Genomic DNA, 23046 nt, shown 5'->3' with positions numbered 1-23046 from the left:
TAAAACTTGCCATTTTTACCCATAATAACTTGTGAAGAAATTAAGTTTTTTTCTTACAACTCTAAATCTCAGCTGACTTTTCTCAATGTCTCACTTAAGTCAGAAAAGGTATGTTCTTTTCAAATTTGTACAGTAAAGACTGCATTTCTCCTTCATGGGGACTGATTAAATCTTGCTCCTTGCCTGCTTCCTGGCATGTGGGTCGTGAGCGTGGCTAAAAAGTGATAGTCACTAATGACAGCCTGAAGTGGACACAGGCTCTCAGATTCGAAATGGGTATTTCCATAAAAAAAATTAAGGTTATACTCACCTTCAGAGCTGAATTTGAAGATGGAAGGGGAGAGGGAAGAACAACCCTGAACTTCAGAAACAAAGGGACATTTTCCAGCAAGCAAAAAATAATTGGCTTCCTGAACCCCCAAAGCTGCTCCAGAAAAATAGAACCACTTTACTTGTTAAATAAATATCTAAAACGTGTAGTCTTCTTTAGGATCTTCTAGTAAGTGGTTATCACTTATGACATTTGTGATCATATTCTTAAGAAAACCCATTACAACTCTTTTTAAAGCAAGTCTTTCTATATATCTATGTAGTTATTTAGTCCAAGGTAAGAAGGCCAGGGCTACTCTATCTTCAGAGAACATACATCATGAAGAATGGACACTTTGTATTTAAAATATTCTTACCCAAAGTCCCTGCCCACAGCATCTGTGCTCGTTGTTTCTTGTTTCACCTTTGTACTCATCCAGGCTTTAAACTCCTCCCTTCACCAATTCCTTAAAAACAAACAAACAAACAAACAAAAAATCAAATATTCAATCACAGCAAACTTTTTGTGAAGTTGTAAATTTCTTAAAGATTTGAGACATTTGGGGGAGATACTGCACAACATTCCACCACCTCTCTAAACTCTTCTTTCTCCTTTTTTCATTTTCTTCAATCTCCCCCCTTCTCTTTTCGACCTAATTCAGTATGCCCCTCTATCAGTCAGGATGGGCTAAAATGTGCTTTGGTACAAAACCACCACCAAACCAGTGGTTTAATACAAACATTTATGTAGAAATGAGAACTTCACTGATGTGCTTTGATTGTAAGCATATCTAAGGACAGGATAATCTAAGCCAAAACTCTACCTTTATATCTTTTACAACACAGGTAGTTTTTCAGATACTGAAAATTTTATAAAATGCCATGGAGGAACTTAAAATTCCTTAAAAAAAAAAAAAAAGGCAGTTAACTTTATTTTGGCATAATGGTTACTAGATTAGTATTTGCTTCGGAGTCATGTACGCACTTAAAAAAATGAGATGCCTGGGCCTCATCCACAGATCATTTGATTTGGTAGATTTGAGGTAGGGTTCAGGACTCTACATTTTTTAACAAGCTCCCCAGATACTTCTGTAAATGATCCAGGTTTGAAAATTACCCCTCTAGTTCAGAGGTCAGCAAACTACAGCCCTCAAGCCAAACCTGCCCTGCCATCTGTTTTTGTAAATCAAGTTTAATTGGAATGCAGGCATGCCCATTCATTTATGTCTGTGTATGGCTGTTCTTGAGCTATAATGGCAGAGTTGAATAATTAAGACAGGGATCGAATGGCCCATAAAGAGTCAACTCTTTAGTGTCTGGTCCTTCACTGAAGAACTTTGCCAACCTCTGCTCTTGTTTTGTTTCAGGACTAATTTCCAGAGTGATGTTATTACTTGTAACGGGAAATAAGTAAGGCAATGTAGATGATCACTGCTGAGAACAACAACACCTGGACTGAATTCTTTAAAAATTTTATTTTCATATGAGAAAGAAGACTTTTTTATATATAAATGACCAACCAAATTAATTTTTCCTGCGTTATACTGCCCCCTAATGGCAGAAATGCTAAATCACAGATACTTAATCAGATTAGATGTTCCCCATTGTTAATTAATTCCTGAAATCAGAGTCATCTGTACAGCAAGGGACTTCAGGAACCAGAAGGCTAAATGGCCTGTGAGAAGGTTGGCAGTTTTAATGAGAATTAGAATCCCTTCCTTCTGTAAAGTTGCTTTCTCTCCAAACGTTATTACTCCACATAGCATTTCAAATTGTTTTTGTGGGAGGGACATATTAGCCATTTATGAAGCCACGTCTACCTCTAAAAGTGAAGCACAATACTATCAATACGTTCAAAATCACATGTGCACTCACTATGATGAACTGGGATGAAAGGAAAGAAAGCTTTGATAGGAATCTAGATGTATGCAAATATATGCCAAGACGGTTACCAAGGGTGACTGCACACATGTAGGCAATAATGAGACAGCAGAGGATGAAACCACTAGTTTTCCCCCCTTGACTACTGATTAAAATCCTCTAAAGAGCTTTTAAAAAATAATGATGGCCAGATCCCCACCCCTGGAGATTTTGATCTAATTGTTCTAGGGAGAGGCCCAGGCAGCAGTATTTTTTTTTTTCTTTTTTTAAGTTCTCCAAGTGATTGTAATGTGTAACCAAGGTTAAGGATCATTATTCTATAGCAGTGTTTCTCACATTTTAAGGTATATTCAAACCACACGGGGAATATTTTTTTATTTAATTTTATTTATTTATTTATTTATTTGAGAGTAAGAGAGAACACAAGTAGGGGGAGAAGCAGGCAGAAGGAGAGGGAGAAGCAGTCTCCCTGCTAAGCAAGGAGCCACATTGACCCAACCTGAAGGCAGATGCTTAACCGGCTGAGCCACCCAGGCACCCTTCCTGGGGAGTCTTCTTAATCTGAGTATTGTGACTCAGTCCATCTGTGATAGCACCTGAGAATCTGACTCCTGCCAAGCTTTAAGGTGATGCCGATGTTGCTGTCCATACAACACACGTTCAGTAGCAAGGAATCAGATCATCCCCAGCCACAATTTTTATGCAGTTTCACTGGTTCTAAGATCATTACGTATATAAGTGTCACCTGGGAGCTAATGAAACATGCAAACTTGCAAGCTCTAGTCTGAAATTAAAATTCAGTGGATCTTAGTTTTTAACAAGTGTTTCAAGTCATTCTGAGATTCATAGTCTAAGAACCAAGTATACACCAACTGCCAAAAATGCTATTTATTCTACAAATCACATTTTTTAAAAGATTTTATTTATTTATTTGACAGACAGAGATCACAAGTAGGCAGAGAGGCAGGCAGAGAGAGAGGTGGGGAAGCAGCCTCCCCGCTGAGCAGGGAGCCAGATGTGGGGCTCTATCCCAGGACCCTGGGATCATGACCCGAGCTGAAGGCAGAGGCTTTAACCCACTGAGCCACCCAGGCACCCCTACAAATCACATTTTTTAAAGGCGGCATTAATTTCAAGAACTACTTTAATAGCCAAATGTGGGGAAATTTTTCTCTTCTTCCAAGTGTAAGAAATTACTCCCAAATTCAGTGGCTTAAACTAACAACTTTATTATATCTCATGATTTTGTGGATCAGGAATTTGAGTAGAGATCATTGGAATAATTCACCTGCTCTCCCTGTCACTAACCAGAGTCACTCTCTAGTATGGAGAGTCCAACCAAGATGGCTTCACTTCACGTGCCCTGGCTGGAAGGCTGAGTCCTACTGGGACTGTTGCCTAGAATGTCCACACATAACCTCTCCAGTCTGGTAATCTCAGGTGAGGTAGGTCTCCTTATACAGCAACTCAAGGATCCAAGAGAGAGTGTTCCAAGACACAGGAAGAGGAAACTGCCATTCTCTCAAGTCCTGGGCTCAGAACCCGACACGGTGTCATTTCTGCCATAGTCTACTGGTTAAAGCAGTCACTGAGCCCAACCAGATTCAAGGGGAGGAGTCATAAACAGGCTGGCGTCATGGATGTGCGACACTTGAAGAACCGCAAGGGCTCAACACAAAAGGACCCCAGACTTCATTTAATTTTGTTGCCATCTTGAAATTCTTTATCATTTTTTAATAAAGTGCACTACAGAGGTGTCTGGGTGGCTCAGGGGGTTAAAGCCTCTGCCTTTGGCTCAAGTCGCGATCCCAGGTACTGGGATCAACAACAAAAAAATAAAGTACACTACATTTTCATTTTACACTAGATCCCACAAATTGTATATCCCATCCTCGTCATAAATTTCACCTTTCATTTAAAGTAGTGTTAAAAAAAATTGTAGCCATTCTTAATTAGCCACGACCTATCTGCCAGAGACTTTATTCCTCACCATACTTCTGTATTCAAAGCTATCCTTTCAAAATGCAGCTTGTGGTAGGTGCATTAAATTCAGCATAAAGAAGGGAAACAAATTACTAGGTTGGAAATTAGACTAAACATTAGACTAAATTCTGTGATGTTTAGGATTAGGAAATACATTGAAAACCAACCACACCATTATCCTCAGTAACTGCCAGCACTCTAGATTGGATCACCTCTGGGCTCACCCAGTTGGATCACTTAACCATGAACCAACAGTTATTCAAGGTTAGTATGCAAGGTGAACTTACACATAGTGTTCCTGATGGAAAGGCAGTTAGTAATCACTATGTAGGGAAAACCCTCCACGATCTCAGCAAACCTGGATTTGTGTTTTGGGGCAACTGAAACAACTAGTTAAAGTTTACTAAGGGGCTCAGTCAGGTTAGCATCTGCCTTCAGCTCAGGTCATGATCCCAGGGTCCTGGGATCACATCATGCATTGGGCTCCTTACTTAGCAGGGAACCTGCTTCTCCCTCTATGTGCAGTGCGCTCACACACTCTATCCCTCTCTCTCTCTCTGACAAATAAATAAAAAATCTTTAAAAAAAAAATAACGGTTATTACAGAAGGCGGTGACAATTCACATGCTTCTTGAGAACTGGGCTGTATTTAGTATCTCTTTGGGTCATCAGTCATTCGTTTTTTGAAACATATTTTCAGCAGGAGTTCAATAAGGGTAGCTGGGATGAGTCTAAGCAACAAGTAGCATAATAACAATAACAAAAACTACCAAAAAACAGGATTGATAGACACAATAATGGAGGACAAGATCAGGAAAACAGTTAAGTACAGTATTTTGCAAATAGGAAGCAAGGATTATTGAATTGAAACTACTGATGTGATAAACGCAACAGGTCTAATTATCCAGGGAAAATTTCTTAGATAAAAAAGGTAGATGTTGAAAGAGATGTGGGTTGACAGGCAGTACTGAAAGGAAATAGAAACTATATTGGAATGAGGAGAAAATCAGCTTGACTAGAATGGAGTAACATTGAGTAGAGGGATGTCTGAGTAGATGAGAAGTGGGGAAAAGAGAGACTCATTGCTTTGGGGCCCTCAGTACCAGGTTGCAGTATCTGAATTTACTCCACAAAGTGTGGGAAGTTTACTTCGTTACTGGTTTAGAGGGAATGGGTGATGGCTTTTTATTTTATTATGCAAGCATAATAACGGAAGTCTTTAGCTGAGACACATTCTAAAGGAGGTGCAAGATTAAGATGCAGGGTGCCTGAGTCGCTCAGTTGGTTAAGCGACTACCTTCAGCTCAGGTCATGACCCTGGGTTCCTGGGATCGAGTCCCATATCAGACTTCCCCTATTCTGCAGGGAGCCTGCTTCTCCCTCTTCCTCTTCCTGATACTCCTCCTATTTGTGTGCTCTCTCTCTCTCTCTCTCTGTCAAATAAATAAATAGAATCTTTAAAAAAAAAAAAAAGATTAAAATGGAGAATTATGCAAAGGAGGTGGTCAGAAGCCTGGTGGATAATCCTTAAAGCACTGATCCACATTGAGGGTACAAGAATTGGAAGAAATCGGGAGGTTTTATTTTTTTTTAAAAGATTTATATATTTTTAGAGAGAGTATACCTGTGTGCAAGTGCACAGGGGAGGGGCAGAGAGAGAGGGAAATAAGCAGACCCCCCCTAAGTGAGAAACGTGACCAGGGGCTCCATCTCAGGACCCTGAAATCATGACCTGAGCAAAAATCAAGAGTTGGACACTTAACTGACTGAGCCACCCAGGTGCCCCCAGAAGGGACTTTAAAAGAGAGAGAGTTCCTGAGATACTGTGATGGTGGGAATGTTTTCCTTAATCTCAGGAGACAACCTGAAGACTTAATCTATGTCTCTTGGAGTTTGAAGAATGTAAGGGCTTGATGTCTGGATTCCCTCTTGATGAAAATCTAAAGGGTAAGAGAAAGGATGATGGAGATTGGCCTGCATTCCCAGAGTTCTTCAAAGCAAAGACTGTTAGATGTTGTGATGACTGAAAGATTTGTCCCTCCAGCCACTGGAAGTGATGTCAGCAAACAGCCCTCAACTGTCAAGCCTCCATGGGGACTGCTTTGGCTGAAGAGAGCTAGCTGATGACTTGCTGGAATGAGGGTAAAAAGCCCCAGCCCTACACCCCAATTTAGGACAACTCTGCAGCATCATCCCAGCTTCAAAACTCCTGAAGATTGACTGAGGCCTCCACTGAGACTGCAGCAAAGCTCAACTTCTGCTGCTATACAAACGTGCTTCTTTTCTTTCCCACAGGTGTTGATCCCAAGGGCACTCCCTAATAAACATCTTGCATGGTTATCTCCATCTCCATCTTCCCAGGGAACCTGAACTGTAATACCTGTGGATCAGATGTAGGTCTCATGGGCAAGTGAGCTAGTGGATTTTCTTGAACCTGAACACACATGCGCAGAGAGGATGGTTAATGTATCACTGGATTCCTTACCCCTGAGGCGGGAAGGATCAACAGCTTGAATAGAGCCGTACCAGCCTGGGTCAAGGGAAATGAAGATCAAGGGTCTTCAATTATGAGAGGAAGAAGGGTCTTTGGAGAACTTAGAAAAGTACCTCTGGGGAGAAAAAAAGGCCAACTATAGCAGTTTACCAAGTCCAAAGAGCACCAACACCCAGCTCACAGGAGTGTCAATCAAATAAAGCCCTTCCGGTCCCCTCTCCCAGGCCTCCAAACCTGGAGAGCCTGGTAGCCCAAATTAGCCGGTTGCAGGCCCAAGAGCACAAGATGATAGGTAGGAAATGAATGGTAGGAAATGAATGGTAAGAGAAGATGTCAATGCTACTCCTCTGACTTTAAAGTCTAAAACAGTTTCCCCATCTTTTAAATGTTTTCATATCACCTAAAGCCCAGCCTTATCCCAAATAACTGTAATACTCTTTCCCTTTATTTGGTGAGATGTCCCACAGTTCCCCTGATGTGTGGCCTCCGGAGTCCACTGTCACAAAAAATCAAAAAACCTCACCTTGTCTAAAGAGTGTCCCTGGTGGTCTCAGGCTGTAGAGTCTACAAGCTTTTTCTTATCTGGTATTAGGTCTTAATGGTCATTCCAACTACTTGCAAACTGGGAGAGACCTAGCGGGAGGCACACACCAAGCGCTCTGTTTCTCAGCTTTCTCAACTGCCCTCGGAAAAGAGCTGTGGGTCAGGCGTAGCAGCAGGACAGACATAAAAAACGCCAAGGTGGCGCAAGCCGGGACCCAGGCCGGCGCTTACTGCGAAGAACGTGCCCGTGAGGGGGCCTCTGGCTGGATAGAACCGGCTGAGAAAATCCGCGCACACGGTGGCCCCTACCCCAGAACGTAGAGCAGCCGCCCCACACACGCGACCGCCTCTTGCTAGCTCGGCCCCACCTCGCCGGGTCCATCCCGCCCCTCCCACCCTGAGCTCCGCGTCTCTTGCCGCTTGCCCCGCCCACCTTGCGCTCCGCCCCCCCACGGCGTAATACTGGTCCCACAGTACCACGCTGTCCCACCCCGCCTTCCTCGCGCTCTGTCCCGCCCCGTCGTCCTGCCCCGCCCCACCCATTCCGCCCCGCCTACCTTGTATTCTGTCCCTCCCCGTCTTGCTGCCCCGCCCCATCCATCCAACCCCGCCCACCTTGCGCTCTGTCCCGCCCCTTCCTGCCGCCCCGCCCGGCGTACCGCCCTGCCCGGTCCTGCTGCTTCAAATCATCCCGCTCGCCCCGCCCGCCCACCACGCTCCGCCCCTTTTTGCTGCCCCGCCCCGTCTCATTTGTAGCGGTCCGCCCCCTCCCGGTACCCCGCTGGCTAGAAGTGGCGGTCAACGGCGTAATGGGGACCGCCTCGTCGCTCGTGAGCCCCGCGGGCGGGGAGGTGATCGAGGACACTTACGGGGCGGGCGGCGGCGAGGCCTGCGAGATTCCGGTGGAGGTGAAGCCCAAGGCCCGCCTGCTGCGCAGCTCGTTCCGCCGTGGCGCTGCAGCGGCGGCGGCGGGGGCAGGGCCCGGGTCGCTGCCCCGCGGGGCGGGTGGCGGCGGGCTGCTGGGGGCTAGCTTTAAGTCTACCGGCTCGTCGGTGCCCGAGCTGGAATACGCAGCGGCTGAGTACGAGCGGCTGAAGAAGGAATACGAGATCTTCCGGGTCAGCAAGAATCAAGAGTTGTTGTCCATGGGCCGCCGCGAGGCCAAGCTGGACACGGAGAACAAGCGGCTGCGGGCCGAGCTGCAGGTAACGCCGGGCCTGGGTATGCGGCTGGGGCAGCCGAGACGTGGAGAAGCTGAGAGTCGGAAAGACCAGCGCACACCCGCGCACTGCCGGGCTGGACTCTGGACGCCTGACTCAGTCCTTCGTCCATCCTGTCCCCTCTCCAAACCAAGTAGTTTTGGAAAGTTGAATAGAACCCGCTCTGCACTTTAATTTGAGGGGACATACTCTTGGTGTCTAAACTGATTCCTTGACTAACCCCGCCCCTCTTCTATTTCTGGTTCATTCATTCACACACCTTGAAGCAATTGGCCTGAAAGTGCCCTGAAGTAGCACATGCCAATCTGCAGGGGACTCCAGGGAAGTAGGTCAACCCAGAGCACACGGACGCACAAAGACTGTGGTGACATATGTCGACTTTCCCTAGGAGTTTTTTTGTTTTGTTTTGTTTTAAATATTTTATTTATTTATTTGAGAGAAAGACAGTGAGAGAGAGCATGAGCGAGGAGAAGGTCAGAGGGAGAAGCAGACTCCCCGTGGAGCTGGGAGCCTGATGCGGGACTTGATCCCGGGACTCCGGGATCATGACCTGAGCCGAAGGCAGTTGTCCAACCAACTGAGCCACTCAGGCGTCCCTCCCTAGGAGTTTTTAACTCCACTTCCCGCGCCCTCCCCCCTCTTAAATTTTACAGATCTCTCAGTTTCTTTGCGTGAAGCTTTTGAGTTTTAATGGTCTTGAAGTGAATTTTTATGGAAGCCTGATTTTCACCATTTTAACAAGCTGTGGTTGAAAACATTCCCTAGCCGAAATCAAATTCCCTTAATCCATTTGATTAATTTACTCAAAAAACAAGTATTGCGTGGGCTCCCTGTAGTAGATGTATTTTGACTCATCAAAATAGTATATAAAGCAAAAGATTGCTTTTCTATGACTTGTAAGACTTTGTGCCATCAGTTTTGGGCCTCTCCGAGGGTTGTGATTTTAGTGTTTTGTTTTTTTAAACTGTGGAAGAGACACTCCAGGTGTTCCTGGGCTCATCACAGTAGGAAATGAATAAATATCTCAGACTGATTTTTCTGATAGGAAGAGCCTTCTTCCTTCTAGACTGGGCATTCTAGTCACCCCCTTCCCCACTAGCTGTTGTATTATAAGCACTGTTATCTGGGAAGAACTTATCAGTAGTCTACCTTTTGTCTTAACCAGTTTTCTTACTGGTCAGTCTTGATGCATTTGCATGTGTAAAATGGACCTTTTGCATTTCAGGTACCTGATTTCATGCACCCAAGCCATTATCCAGCAGTCACTGCACTTTATGGGGATAAAAAAGAAGGCTGAATCAACCAGGGCTTAGAGCAGTTAAGGGCTGAAAAATGTCACAATATCGGGTTCCGCCTATTGCCTTATGTAGTAGTTTTGAAAGTTAAGTGAAAACCTCATTGCATTTTAATTTAAGGGGACATACTCTCTTGGGGCCTAAATTGATTTCTTAACTAATTTACCCCTTTTTTTATGTAGCCCTTTTGATTCTCACATACTAGACATTTAAAAAACTCTTCTGAATGTATTTAACCCATTTGGTCATTTAACGGAGGCCTTCAATTTATCTGGTACCAACAGGTCTCTGGGGATAGCAAAATGAAAAAGGCATGGAGCCAAGGACTGCATGGTCATGCAGAATTAATCATCCTTCAGGTTAAGCCCTGTAAATTGTACTTTTTGTTCTGTTACAGACCGGAAAACTGAGGCATAGGAAGAATTTGGCACAGTATTTCAAAGAAAAAGTACTGATTTCCATTAAAAGTTCATTGTTGAAATATCATTATTTACTATAGTTCAAGTATATTTGCATTTTTTTATTCCATGTTTGAATAAAATGGCAATATGTAGTTCTTGATAATGTAAAATAGTAATTAGATTGTTACAATTCTGGTATGTATATAGTATGGAGGTAGGATAATGTGAAATTTGGGAGGAATACTGTTTTTGTTAGAAGTAACAAGGTCTATTATTTCAGGCCCTTCAAAAAACTTACCAAAAAATACTTCGGGAAAAGGAAAGTGCTTTAGAAGCAAAATATCAAGCGATGGAGAGGGCAGCGACATTTGAACATGACAGAGACAAAGTGAAAAGGCAATTCAAGGTAAAGTCCTTACATTTTTACCCCCAAAGTGACATAGAATAAAAACAGCACATTTTAAAAGTTTATATGATGCTGTGTAAGTAAATACACGTGAATGATGTAGGCATCCTGAAGATTCTAAGAACCAGAGTAGAGCATTTGTGAGTGGACCTGGTAAACTTGAGATCACTTCAAGAAAAAGTAAAAAAAGAAATGAGCATTACAAATGGAATTTTGGGGGAAAAGGAAAGTATTTCCATATGGGGGGAAAGGCATTTGGAAATAGTTGGAGGTATTTTGTATGGGAAGGCATTACTGGCATCTAGTGGGAAGGGGACAAATTTGCTAAATATTAGCAGTGCACAAGAGAGCCGCATACCACAGAGAGGACTCCTGCCCAAATTCCAGTGGGTTCCAGTTACAAAAAAGATCAGGATCACATGAATATTGGTTTTATGAGTGAAACACTTTTCTGTTAAGTTGATGACACCTTTTGATGATGGAAAAGCTTTCAAAATTGATCTTTGTCTTTTAAAGATTTTTAGGGAGACCAAGGAAAATGAAATTCAGGACTTACTGAGAGCTAAGCGAGAGTTGGAAAGCAAACTTCAGAGGCTCCAGGCTCAGGGGATCCAAGTATTTGATCCTGGAGAATCTGATTCAGATGACAACTGTACAGATGTTACTGGTATATTTACTTCATTGTATAATATTTTGAGCCTTCAGTATAGGTATAATGATATCATACAGCCAACTCTGAATCTTTTTATAAGTTAAACTGGTTGCTCTTACAAGTAGAGTTGCACTTTTCCCTCTTTCTCAGCTGTTGTAACAGCAATTTTCCCTAAAGTCCATGACACTGTTAGGGTGCTAGGTTTCCTTCTTTCTTGCTACTCTGCCAAACTCACCCCATAGCTTTTCTCTTTCTGGTGCAAGACCGCTCCTCCAGGTCTCATCACGACATCTACATTTTAGCTAAGGGAAGAGGGAAGGGAATTCGTTCTTCTCCCTGAAAGCACAATACGAAAGGTATACAGATTACTCCCCAAGCCCCATGGGCCAACGACAAGTAGGAAGACTGGAAAGTGTAAACATTAGTAGGAGAATGATGTATCCACCTAAAGTTTAAAATTCTGCTACTAAAAGAAGAAGGGGAGGATGGGTATTGGAGAACAGTTCATCATCTCTGTCACCTTGTTTTTCCACATATTGATATATTCTTTGCAACCATCCACTAGAATATCTGCATAATATTCCGCTGAGTGGCTTCTGGTAGTTTTGTAAGCGACTCAAAAAGTTTTTATTTTATAATTAAACATGTAAAATATGTTTTTTCTAGAAATAAAGAAAAGCCTGGAGTCCTGAAACGAAAGGGTCTACCATGTTCCAAGAAAATAATAATAAACTGTGATTGATATTGAAAAAATGAAAAAAATTCTATTATAAATGCAATGGAAAAATGCAGTTGCTCTCTCATTTATGGGAAACTGCGTTTTATTTTATTTATTTATTTTTGAGAGACATGTGAGTGGGGTTGGGGGGGAGAAGGGGAGTTATGTGTAGATGAGAGAGAGAGAATCTTAAGCAAGCACCATGCTCAGCAGGGAGCCCAACTCAAGGCTCCATCTCATGACCCTTAGATGATGATCTAAGCCAAAATCAAGAGTCCAGTGCTTAACAGACTGAGCCACCCAGGTGCCCCATGCATTTTATCTTATAAACTGATTTTGGACTAAAATATGGCAACTGATAATTGCCTCTTAATATGCATTTTAGAGCCACTGGGATCTGACCAGCATCCAAGAACTTTTATTACTAACTTTTAAGAGGAAAAAAAATGAAGTGATTCTTACTGGCTTTGAGGATGCTGTTCTGCCCCCACATTAACCATTAGTAATGGTTATTTCAGGGCTGACATATGTTAAAATGTACAGTGTTTCAAAACTATTATATTGTAATTGACTTGGCAAGTTAATAAGAACAAATTAATACTTCCTCCTAGGTCTTTCTTCATATTTTGATTTAAACCTGACGAAAGAATGCTTAAGGGAATATCCATCACTCATTTCACATTCAGAGACCTGCAAATAATAATCTTATTTTTGCCAGATATTGAGCCCATTACTAGTATAACTCATATTTAGTCAAGAATGCCATGTAGATATTCTGTCAAATGTAATTTATTTAAAAGAAAAAAAAAATCAAAGAGCTCCTGGGTGTCTCAGTCTGTTAAGCATCTGACTGTTGATTTCAGCTCAGGTCATTATCTCAGGGTCCTGGGATCAAGCGCCATCCATGTAGGGCTCCGTGCTCAGCAGGAAGTCTGTCTCTCTCTCTCTCTCTCTCTCTCGCACTCAAATAAATAAATAATAAACCTTTTTTTAAAAAATCAAGATGTTCAAAAGTACCTATTGATTAATACATTAATTTTGTTACTCTCGGAGGTTAAGGAAGATGTACTTTTTACATCCTTAGCTTACATCCTAATGAATTACTAATCTTAATTACAGGTGTGCAAGAACTGGTCTTCCTTTGAAATTCTCTCCTTCCAATTTTATACTGACACCTAAACCATAATGTTAGAAATGTTGTTTAAAATTTTTGTATAGGGACATTTTTAACTGACTCTGTTGTTACAATTACTTTGATTATTATGATTATTATATTCTTTATTCATTTCCTCTTTCTCTTTTTAATCCCCTCTTTGACTTGGAGATGCTAACCAGAATTATGTTACCCAGTACCTTAGAACTTGCCAGAAGTTGGTGACAGAGTACTTTCAAAATTATTAAAGATTGAATATTTGTTGTATTTATAATGTTATAGAATTTTTTTAAAATTAGAAATCCTGTTTAGTATGTGTGATAACTTTTTGAACATTCAGTAATGAAATCTCTTGGATTTATAGCTGCTGGAACCCAGTGTGAATACTGGACTGGAGGAGCCTTGGGAAGTGAACCTTCCATAGGGAGTATGATCCAGCTTCAGCAGTCCTTCAGGGGCCCTGAGTTTGCCCATAGTTCCATAGATGTGGAAGGACCCTTTGCAAATGTCAACAGAGGTAACACATGCCATTTGCCAATTACCATGGTAGTGACTGTTCAGGTCCTATAATCTTGTGTGTGCTGGCAGAAAGACCCTTCAGCAGGGCAGATTTTTATTCTGGGTGTCTTCCACTGCCAAACCAGCATGTACTGGTGCTGTCACTGACCAGGGCTGATTAACTTATATAATTCCCATCAGGATCAGATGGTGCTCCACAGCCAGACTGGCCCACCATGTTCCAGAAACTTAGCTTCTGGTCTGAATTCCAGGTGTTGCAGTTGATCTGTGAGAATCGAATGTAGATTAACTGAAAAGCAGTAGCTTTTGGTCTTTTCCTCCATGTCTTTGATGCTGTTAAAGATGGGAGAAGGTTGCAGAATGGAATATAAAACCTCAGTTATGCATTGTAGTATCCTTAGTCAAAGGAATATTTTTATTATTTTTATGTAATTTGGTGTCCAACACAGTAGTAAGGTCTATTCAGAATTTCAATACCAGTGCAGATCTGTGTGTTGTAAGTAGCTCCACTCTTTTTTCTTAAAACTACAAAATTGTCTGTTAACGACATGAAAATAATTTTTAATTATGCCTTTTGAATTAGCCAGGTATGTCTTAAAATGTTCTTTCTCACTAAATAGCATTACATTTTATGCCGTTCTTAAAGTTTCTTTTTGACTTTATATATCTCAAGAATAATAAGTAGGTAAAACTACAGGCCAGCCTGGGAATGTAGGCTCTCCCAAAGTTGCAAACTCATTGAACAGCTCATGTAACATAGGTTCATGTTATCTGACTGGAACCAGTGGTACCCCAGGAGGGACCACTGGCAACATTGATTGCTTTATTCCCAAGGATAGAATTTGAGGTTAGAGAACTGTTTGCCTTCTAATATGTCATTCCAGAAACTGTCAGTATTCATGAGTGAGATCAGATTCCATTCTACCTTGTCTGTTGTGTTTTTTCAGACTTTAAAAAAAAAAATCAACTTGTCAAATGTTTTTCTAGTAATTTTTTTTTTCATGAACTTAAGATTAATTTTATTTTCAGATGACTGGGATGTTGCTGTAGCTAGTTTATTACAAGTTACTCCCTTGTTTTCACACTCTCTCTGGAGTAACGCTGTCAGATGTTACCTCATTTATACAGATGAAACCCAGCCTGAAATGGACCTTTTCCTTAAGGTGAGGATGTTTATAAATTCTGAGTTCACTGATTTAAAATATAAGTCAGTATTGTGTCCTATTTATGATACTATTACATCTAAACCACGTAGTTTACTACCTACCAGATGATATCTTAAAGAACCGGAGTAACTTAGAGCTTTTCTTTAGAGAAAATCTTGCTCAGTATTACCAGTGTATTCAAATTAAGTCCTTGGAATGCTATGCTTTTGAATGCTTTATTACTTGTTCTTCACAGTGTTTAAGACACATGTTGATAGTGCCTGCTTTAGTTAATATCTGTCAGCTCTAGGATTGAATCTGTTTCAGGTTATAGCAAAATTTAATCCTTATCATGGTTTTTAATTTTTCAAGGCAGCCATTGGAGTTAACCTGAGGCAGACGTTGGCATACAACAGCCTGTGGGCCAGGCCTGGCCTGCAGCTCATTTTTGCATGACCCAGAGCTAAAATTGCTTTTTACCTTTTCAAGTGGTTGGGCAAAAATCCAAAGAAGAATGTTTATGACGTGTGAAAATTGTATTAAATTCAAATTTTAGTGTCTGTAAATAAAGTTTTATTAGAACACAAGTAGGCTTATTTACATACTGTCTATGGCTGCTTCACACTACAAGGGCAGAATAAATTACAGCAGCGACCTCTACGAAAACATCCAAGTTGTTCAACTGTTACTAAATTGTAAGAATATTTGCCTTCTACAGAAAAAGTTTGCCAACTACCGTTCTGACTGCATTTGAAATACATCTGCATGTCACATGCGATACCTGCTATATTAACATTCACCAGAGTATTGAGTAAGGAACTCATTTAGTGCTCCTTTTTGATATTATTCAGTTTTGGTAAAAAGATAAAATATTTTGAAAACCAAAGTTTCTACTCACTAATTGAATACAGGTTATTACCAAACTGCAAACTGATGGTAAGGGAATTCCTCATACTTTGCATAATAATAAGTCATCATTACTTAGTAAGCTAATTTGTTATAGACCAAATAGTTTTCATTTATACCTGTTTGCTTTAATGATCTAATATATCATGGTTGGCAGTTTACTATGTAGATTCATGGATACTCTTTGTAACAATAAAGCAGAAATCATTTATTATAATAATAAATACCAAAGGAAAATAGCCCAATACTTTTCTTCACTGGTTTAGGTTTTATTATGAAATAAATCATTTTCTGAACTAGAAAATAGCCAAGTTACTATGCTCTTATTTTTGTTTTAAAGGAACCTTGCCTTTCCCTTAAAGATTTTCGTAAAATATGATTATTTTTTTAAATTTTAAATTAAAAAATACACAACATAAGCTATTCTAAAACGTGTTTTTTTAAGTAGTATGAAGCCGACTTGACCTTTAGTTAAATAAGCTGGCCTTTTATTATGTTTTCATTTCTTTTGTTTTGTTTTAATTTCTTTTTAGGACTATTCACCTAAACTTAAAAGAATGTGTGAGACAATGGGATATTTTTTCCATGCTATATATTTTCCAATAGATATTGAAAATCAATACCATGCTGTAAGAAAATGGGAAATTGAGAAGAGTTCATTAGTTATTTTATTTATTCATTTAACTTTACCAAGGTAAGCTGAAAATTGCCACTTATTAGGAGAGTTATAAATAGAATTGAGATTACGAAATGAACTTCAAAGAGAAGTCATAATTGCATTCTTTTAATCAAAAACATCCACAAAATTCAGTAAACTTTTTGAGTTTTCATACTTAAAGAATTAAAATTTTTACACTGTTTGAGTTGTTTAATAGGTCATAAAGTTAACATTTTTTTTTTTAAAGATTTTATTTATTTGTCAGAGAGAGAGAGAGCGCGCAAGCACAGGCAGAGAGAGTGGCAGGCAGAGTCAGAAGGAGAAGCAGGCTCCCCGAGGAGCAAGGAGCCCGATGTGGGACTCGATCCCAGGACGCTGGGATCATGACCTGAGCCGAAGGCAGCTGCTTAACCAACTGAAGTAAAGATCATTTTAATCAAGGATAACAAACTATGGCCCTCAGGCCAAATCCAGTCAGAATCTGCTTTTATAAATAAAATTTTATTAGACTATAGCTATATTCATTTATTTATGTATTTCTACAGCTGCTTTCACACCACGACAATAGAATTAAATACTGTAGTTACAACAGAGACTGTGTGTGGCCCACAAAGCCTAAAGTATATGCTCTCTGGCCGTAACAGAACAAGTTGGCAACTCCTGTTTTCAATAATCAGCATTCACCTTCATTATTTGCTTTCTTCAAATACAAATTGAGAGCTACTTGAACACTTGTAAAAATGTTAAATCCAAATTTTTAATTCTCTGAGGAGCTTACCGGTAATTCCAGTAAAGTGAGCAATTTTCTTATAATGTGGATATAATTATGCCACTGAGTCTAGTCTGCAAATAAAGTTTTTTTTTTAACCAACTAGATACATAGATAGAAGACAAAATACATTTAATAAGAGGTTAAGTTTTCTTTCTTCATTTACTGTCTGATTGGCTTTAACCCTTCCAAGGCATTTTTGTCTTTATTGAGGACCAGCTCTGACCTCACCTGTGTACAGAAGTACGTGGAGCCCTAGGCTTTACCAGAGACCCTGCAGTGTAATCCATCATCAATCCTTGAGACTACCTGGGGGCCAGGGAACCACCTGGTCAATGAACCTTAACCCAAAACCAAGTTTAGGATTTTTTCCACTTGGTTGCCTTTAGTTGGAGTTCTTTTCCTCCCTTACCTCTTTTCTTTTCTTGTTTTTTCTTTTATATTTATCAAGGAGATATTCTGTTTTATTTAATGTCTGGGTAGTGTTTTATCTCAGGTGGTAATAGATGTCATTTGTTGTTTTCCTCATTAATTCTTTAATCCTTAAAACCGTCTTGTTTTTTATCTTTTATCCATATTTAGTTAATAAAATATTGTACATTATTTTTAAACTTTTAACATTTATTTTCGTCATCTTAAATTCCTCTTAATCTTTTATCTGCCATTTCTTTCATATTTAATTACTTTCCTGGGCAGATTTCAATTTGTCTTCTTCACCTAAAATTATATTTATTTTATATTTTTAAAACTTTACTCTTCTTAAAGAGTAAGAATTTTAATTTCTAGGGTTGCCTGGGTGACACAGTTAAAGGTCTGACTCTTGGTTTTGGCTCAGGTCATGATCTCAAGGTCCTGGGATCCAGCCCCGTGCAGGGCTCCATGCTCAGAATGGAGTCTCCTTAAGACTCTCCCTCTCCCTCTGTACCTGCTCTCTCTGTCTCTCTCTCTCTCCAATAAATAAATAAATTTTTTTAAAAAATTAATTTCTAAAATTTTAACTATTTCTTCACCTCTACTTTGCCTTTATTTTGCTTTAATTTTTCTTATCCCATTTGCTGATTATTTTGTTTCCATAACGTTTATTAACTGGCTGTCAAGAAGCATGGCAGTAATGGTGGGCTTCACACCATAAACAGAGGCTGCTAGAGCTTTTATTTCTCTCAGGTTGTTCCTTCATCTCTCATGATGATTTCCCTATTCTTCTCAAAAGATGAATCTGGGAACATGTCCCCTGAGCAGTACACAGTCGTCTTATCTACTTCTCTCCCACCAAAGACTTTGAACCAAATTCCACATAATCTCAGATTTCATCTGAGCTCCACAAGTCAATTCTGTAGGGAGTCATTTTAAAATAGGAACTTGTGCCCAAACAGATGCCCATTCTTTGGTATTCATATGGCCACAAACTTCTCTCCCAAAGCAATAACAAAAGAACTGTTAAAATACAAAAATTATATAGAGCATGGTCAGAATGAATTGTAACAAGGGAAAAAAATCTGTGGCTTGGATTGATTGGATTGGCACAAAGTTATATAATAGAATATTATGCTGTTTTGTATTGGGTCTATATTTTAATATATTATGTAAATTCTGAATCATGTCATAGCTCTCCTCTGCATACACACACCAATTTGTGTATCTAGACAGACATCATTTAATGCTTTTTAGAGGAATTGGTTGCAATTTTCCTTGCAGTGTAGAAAACACTGGCAGATTCTTCCAAGATTATTCCAGAATTTAAATTATACTGAAAACTGTTGTTATGGTGGCCTGTAGCAAAGTTGGAAATTTTTTTAAAGATTTTTTATTTACTTGAGACAAAGAGAGAGAGACCACAAGCAGGAGGGAGAGACAAAGGGAGAGGGAGAAGCAGACTCCCCACAGAGCTAGGAACCCAACGTGGGGCTTGATCCTAGGGTCATGATCTGAGCCGAAGGCAGAGACTTCACCAACTGAACCACCCTGGTACCCCAAAAGTTAGAATTTTTTTTAACCTTGTACCTCAGTTAAGATTTTTACTAGCCACCTGACCTCCCCCATCTGCTTCTGGATCTTTCTCATACTGTATTTTAAAGTATAAAGATTCAGGTCTGGGGCGCTTGGGTGGCTCAGTGGGTTAAAGCCTCTGCCTTCAGCTCAGGCCATGATCTCAGGGTCCTGGGATCGAGCCCCACATCGGGCTCTCTGCTCAGCAGGGAGCCTGCTTCCTCCCCTCTCTCTCTGCCTGCCTCTCTGCCTACTTGTGATCTCTATCTGTCAAATAAATAAATAAAATCTTAAAAAAAAAGATTCAGGTCATTTAAGTCATTTATTGGATGAGAAAGGCTAAAGGACTAGAGAAGAGAAAAATCTTGAAGCATTGGGGTTCACAATATTTGTATCTTAATTTGGAAATTATATATTTGTAAGTGGAATTAGGTTTCCATTTAATCATAGTCTCATATGTCTGGTCCATTACTTTGAGCCATGTTTACAATATTTTTGAGAGTTTTCATCTTGTTGCTAGATATAAGAACTTAAAGTTCTGTATGCTTTAAAACTCAATTTAATGCAGATCTTATTGTACCCGTTCTCACTGTCTAGTAATAAACACATCGTATTTTTGTGACTAAGCTGCAACAGAGCTATGAGACATCCACTTTTGGAAAGCTGCTCTTGTTCAGTCCCTGGACTGCTTCTGGCCCCTTGTTATCCCTGTAAAGTCCCATTATTGACACTTAGGTTGACTGACAGTTTGCTGCCCTAGTGCAGTGTAGCACAAGAAATACTGATTTCCGATCTAGCCTTTTACTGGAAGACTGTGAAGAAGCTTTTCTGAAAAACCCTGAAGGCAAACCACGATTAATTTATCATCGCTTGGAGGATGGGAAAGTCAGTTCCGACTCCGTCCAGCAATTGATTGATCAAGTTTCTAGCCTGAACAAGACCAACAAAGCCAAGGTAAAATTCCTAAGGTTATTTTTTTTAAGAACTTGATTGGCTAAGGGAAGTATTAGAATAAAGGCCATGAGGTAGGAGTGAGTGAGGGGAGATAAATAGGATAGTTAACTGGGAGCCAAGGGTAAAGAACCCTGGAGACCATTTTAGAAATCTTGGTGGGGTTTTTTGGGGGTTTTTTTTTTTTTGGTTTTTTGGTTTTGTTTTGTTTTTTTTGGAATGAGATGGGTTTTTTTACTTGGAGTGAGATGGTTTTTTTACTTGGAGTTTTTTTTTTTTTAACTTGAGTCATTGGAAAATGTTAAGCAGCAACAGAAGAAATGCCATTCTGGGAAGGAGTTCTTTTTTTAAAAAAACTAACATATAATGTATTATTAGCCCCAGGGGCTGACAAGGAGTTCTTACGCTGCTGTGTTGAGAATTGATTGGTTTGGAGGTAGGGGAGGAGAGCTCCTGTAGTCACCAGGTGAGAGATGCTGGTGGCTTGGGTCAGGGTGGTGGTAGAGAAAGTGGTGAAAAACAGGAAATCTGGATAAATTTTGACAGCAGAGCCAATAGACTTAGTTGCGGACTGTGAGAAAAAGAGAGGAATAATAATACACAGCTACAAAGGATATGATGTGAGTGGACAAATCAGATTTTTTTCTGTTCCTTTTTTTCCCTAAGTATGGAGTTCTTCTGTCTACTGTTGACCAAGGATCAATGTAAGGAAGAACCTTTTTATAGTAACCTTTGCTAAGAGCATGGGGAAAAACAAAACTGTAATGATGAATGTGAGAGATTTGATCATTCCTAGATGCATGGTGGCATAATTTTTAGAACAGAGTTGTAGGCTTTGCCTTACTGCACACTGAGATTACTTGAAAATGCTTACTGTTAATGTTAAGAATACAGTTGAGAGGTACCTGGCTGGCTCAGTCAGAAGAGCATGCAACTCTTGATCTCAGGATTGTGAGTTCAAGCCCCATGTTGGGTGAAGAGACTACTTAAAAATAAAATCTTAAAAAAAAAAAATACAGTTGAAAATAACTCAGATTTTGACATTGTTTTTATTTCTCTGTGCTCATTTAGGAAATAAGATCAGATATGAATACAAACATTTTTTATACATCATTTAGTATTGAAAAGCTTAAGACCAGTATAACTTTAAAAAACCTAACACAAAAAAGTACACCTTTTTTATAATCTCCAGAACCATTAATTCTTTGCTTTAATTGTTTTAGTATGAGCCTAGTCCATAGACCCCAAGAGGAAAGAAACTGATTCTCTTTTCTGATCTTTATTCTATTTATAAATGTCTTTTAAAAATTAAAACACTAGAAGGATGAATTTATTTTATAGAAATAGTAAAATAAGATGTATCATGATTACAAACGTAAATGCAGGATGAACTTATTCTGGTTCACTTGATGTGCTTCATAAAACCATTGCCTTACTCTATCAAATACTAATCACTTAGCAATGTACATGTTCTCTACACGTAGGACATTCTTCTTTCAGCAAACTTAGATTACTGGTTTTTTTCTTTTTAAAGATTTTTTTTTTTAATGTATTTGACAGAGAGAGAGGGAGAGATCACAAGCAGGCAGACGGGGAGGGGGAAGCAGGCTCCCTGCAGAGCAGAGAGCCTGATGCGGGGCTTGATCCCAGGACACTGAGATCATGACCCAAGCCGAAAGCAGAGGCCCAACACACTGAGCCACCCAGGAGCCCCAGAGGATTACTGTTTTATGTAACCAAGTACCATTTTGCACTTTTGTTTTGAGGAATTATAGCCTTACTCTCATAAAAATTGATTTTGATGTATTTTGAAGATTATATATATTGAGTGGCATGGAAGTACATAAGACAATTTGGATACCATAAGAAAAAAGTATACTTTTTGTTTTATTGTGACATTGTTCTCATTGTTCATGATAAATCCCTCCTGATACCTCAAACAAGTTACATAACGTGCTTCTGTTTCCTTCTCTGTGAAATGGATAATAATAATAATAATAATAATAATAGTGTCTCCCTCATAGGCTTGTTGTGAGGACAAATGAGCCAATAGTGTAAAGCACTTAGAATAATCCCTGATACATAAATTCTGTAGAAGTATTTACCCCCTCCTGTTACTATTGTTTTCTTCATGTTTTTGTCAAACTTCTTTCTTTTTCCAGATCATTGATCACTCTGGAGATGCTACAGAAGGAGTATATAAAACTTATATTTATGTGGAAAAGATTATTAAGCAGGTAAATATGCATTCTTTGTAAGATGTCATCTGATATACTCTAAGGGGGCGCCTGGCTGGCTCAGTCGGTAGAGCACGAAATCCTCAATCTTGGTCGTGAGTTCAAGCCCCATGTTGGGCATAGAACCAACTTAAAAAAAAGAATTCTAAAACTCTTATCCATCAAGTTGGGTGTTCCAGTAAAAACAACTTCCTAGTTTTTTTAAAAAGAATACTTGGGGAGAGAGTGCCATTGTTTCTGGTGGTTGTCTATCCTGTGATATTAGTAGTATTAGTAGTACCATATCTCTTTATCTGTCATATATCTCACAAAGCTATTTGATGCCTCACCACCAGGTTAAATGTAAAATAGATTACAAAAGTGCTAGATAAAAGGTATAAGTATTTGAGGGCAAATGTTTATCTTATTAATAGAGTCTCCTCAGGTTTTGTATGCACCTTGAATTTTTATAAAGTAGAAAGATCCCTGGGCCGCCTGGGTGGCTCAGTAGTTGAGCATCTGCCTTTGGTTCAGGTCATGATACCAGGGTCCTGGGATCCATTTTGGGCTCCCTGCTCAGTGGATTGTCTTCTTCTCCCTCTCCTTCTGTTGTTCCCTCTGCTTGTTCTCTCTCACTCTCTCTCTGTCAAATAAATAAATGAAATCTTTATGAAAAAACAAAAATACCTTTTCAGGGGTGTCTGGGTATCTTAGTTGGTTGAGCATCCATTTCAGCTCAGATCATGATCTCAGGGTCATGAGACTGAGCCCCACGTAGGGCTCTGCTGGGCATGGAGCCTGCTTAAGATTCTCTCTCTCCCTCTCCCTCTGCCCCTCCTCC

General features: G+C 39.9%; 1 protein-coding gene and 1 long non-coding RNA gene across 3 annotated transcripts in view; one reads left to right on the top strand and one right to left on the bottom strand.

Annotated features, from left to right (window-relative positions):
• Positions 1 to 8137, bottom strand: part of LOC132011796 (uncharacterized) — an 86319-nt gene extending 78182 nt beyond the window's left edge. The window contains exons 1-2 of the long non-coding RNA XR_009402436.1: positions 8080 to 8137; positions 687 to 776 (exon numbers count right to left, since the gene is read on the bottom strand). This is a non-coding gene — a long non-coding RNA (uncharacterized LOC132011796). The remainder of the gene's footprint in view (positions 1 to 686; positions 777 to 8079) is intronic.
• NPHP3 (nephrocystin 3) overlaps positions 7956 to 23046 on the top strand; it is a 50747-nt gene continuing 35656 nt past the window's right edge. For both annotated transcript variants that reach the window (XM_059390930.1, XM_059390931.1), the window contains exons 1-8: positions 7956 to 8415; positions 10407 to 10532; positions 11049 to 11199; positions 13420 to 13572; positions 14604 to 14737; positions 16159 to 16319; positions 19836 to 19992; positions 22152 to 22226. In XM_059390930.1, coding sequence (XP_059246913.1) covers positions 8020 to 8415; positions 10407 to 10532; positions 11049 to 11199; positions 13420 to 13572; positions 14604 to 14737; positions 16159 to 16319; positions 19836 to 19992; positions 22152 to 22226 — 1353 coding nt within the window. In that variant the 5' untranslated portion in view covers positions 7956 to 8019. The remainder of the gene's footprint in view (positions 8416 to 10406; positions 10533 to 11048; positions 11200 to 13419; positions 13573 to 14603; positions 14738 to 16158; positions 16320 to 19835; positions 19993 to 22151; positions 22227 to 23046) is intronic.

Source organism: Mustela nigripes, chromosome 2 (assembly GCF_022355385.1).
Source record: "Mustela nigripes isolate SB6536 chromosome 2, MUSNIG.SB6536, whole genome shotgun sequence".
Classification (NCBI taxonomy): Eukaryota; Metazoa; Chordata; class Mammalia; order Carnivora; family Mustelidae; genus Mustela; species Mustela nigripes.
This window is presented reverse-complemented; position numbering and strand designations above follow the sequence as displayed.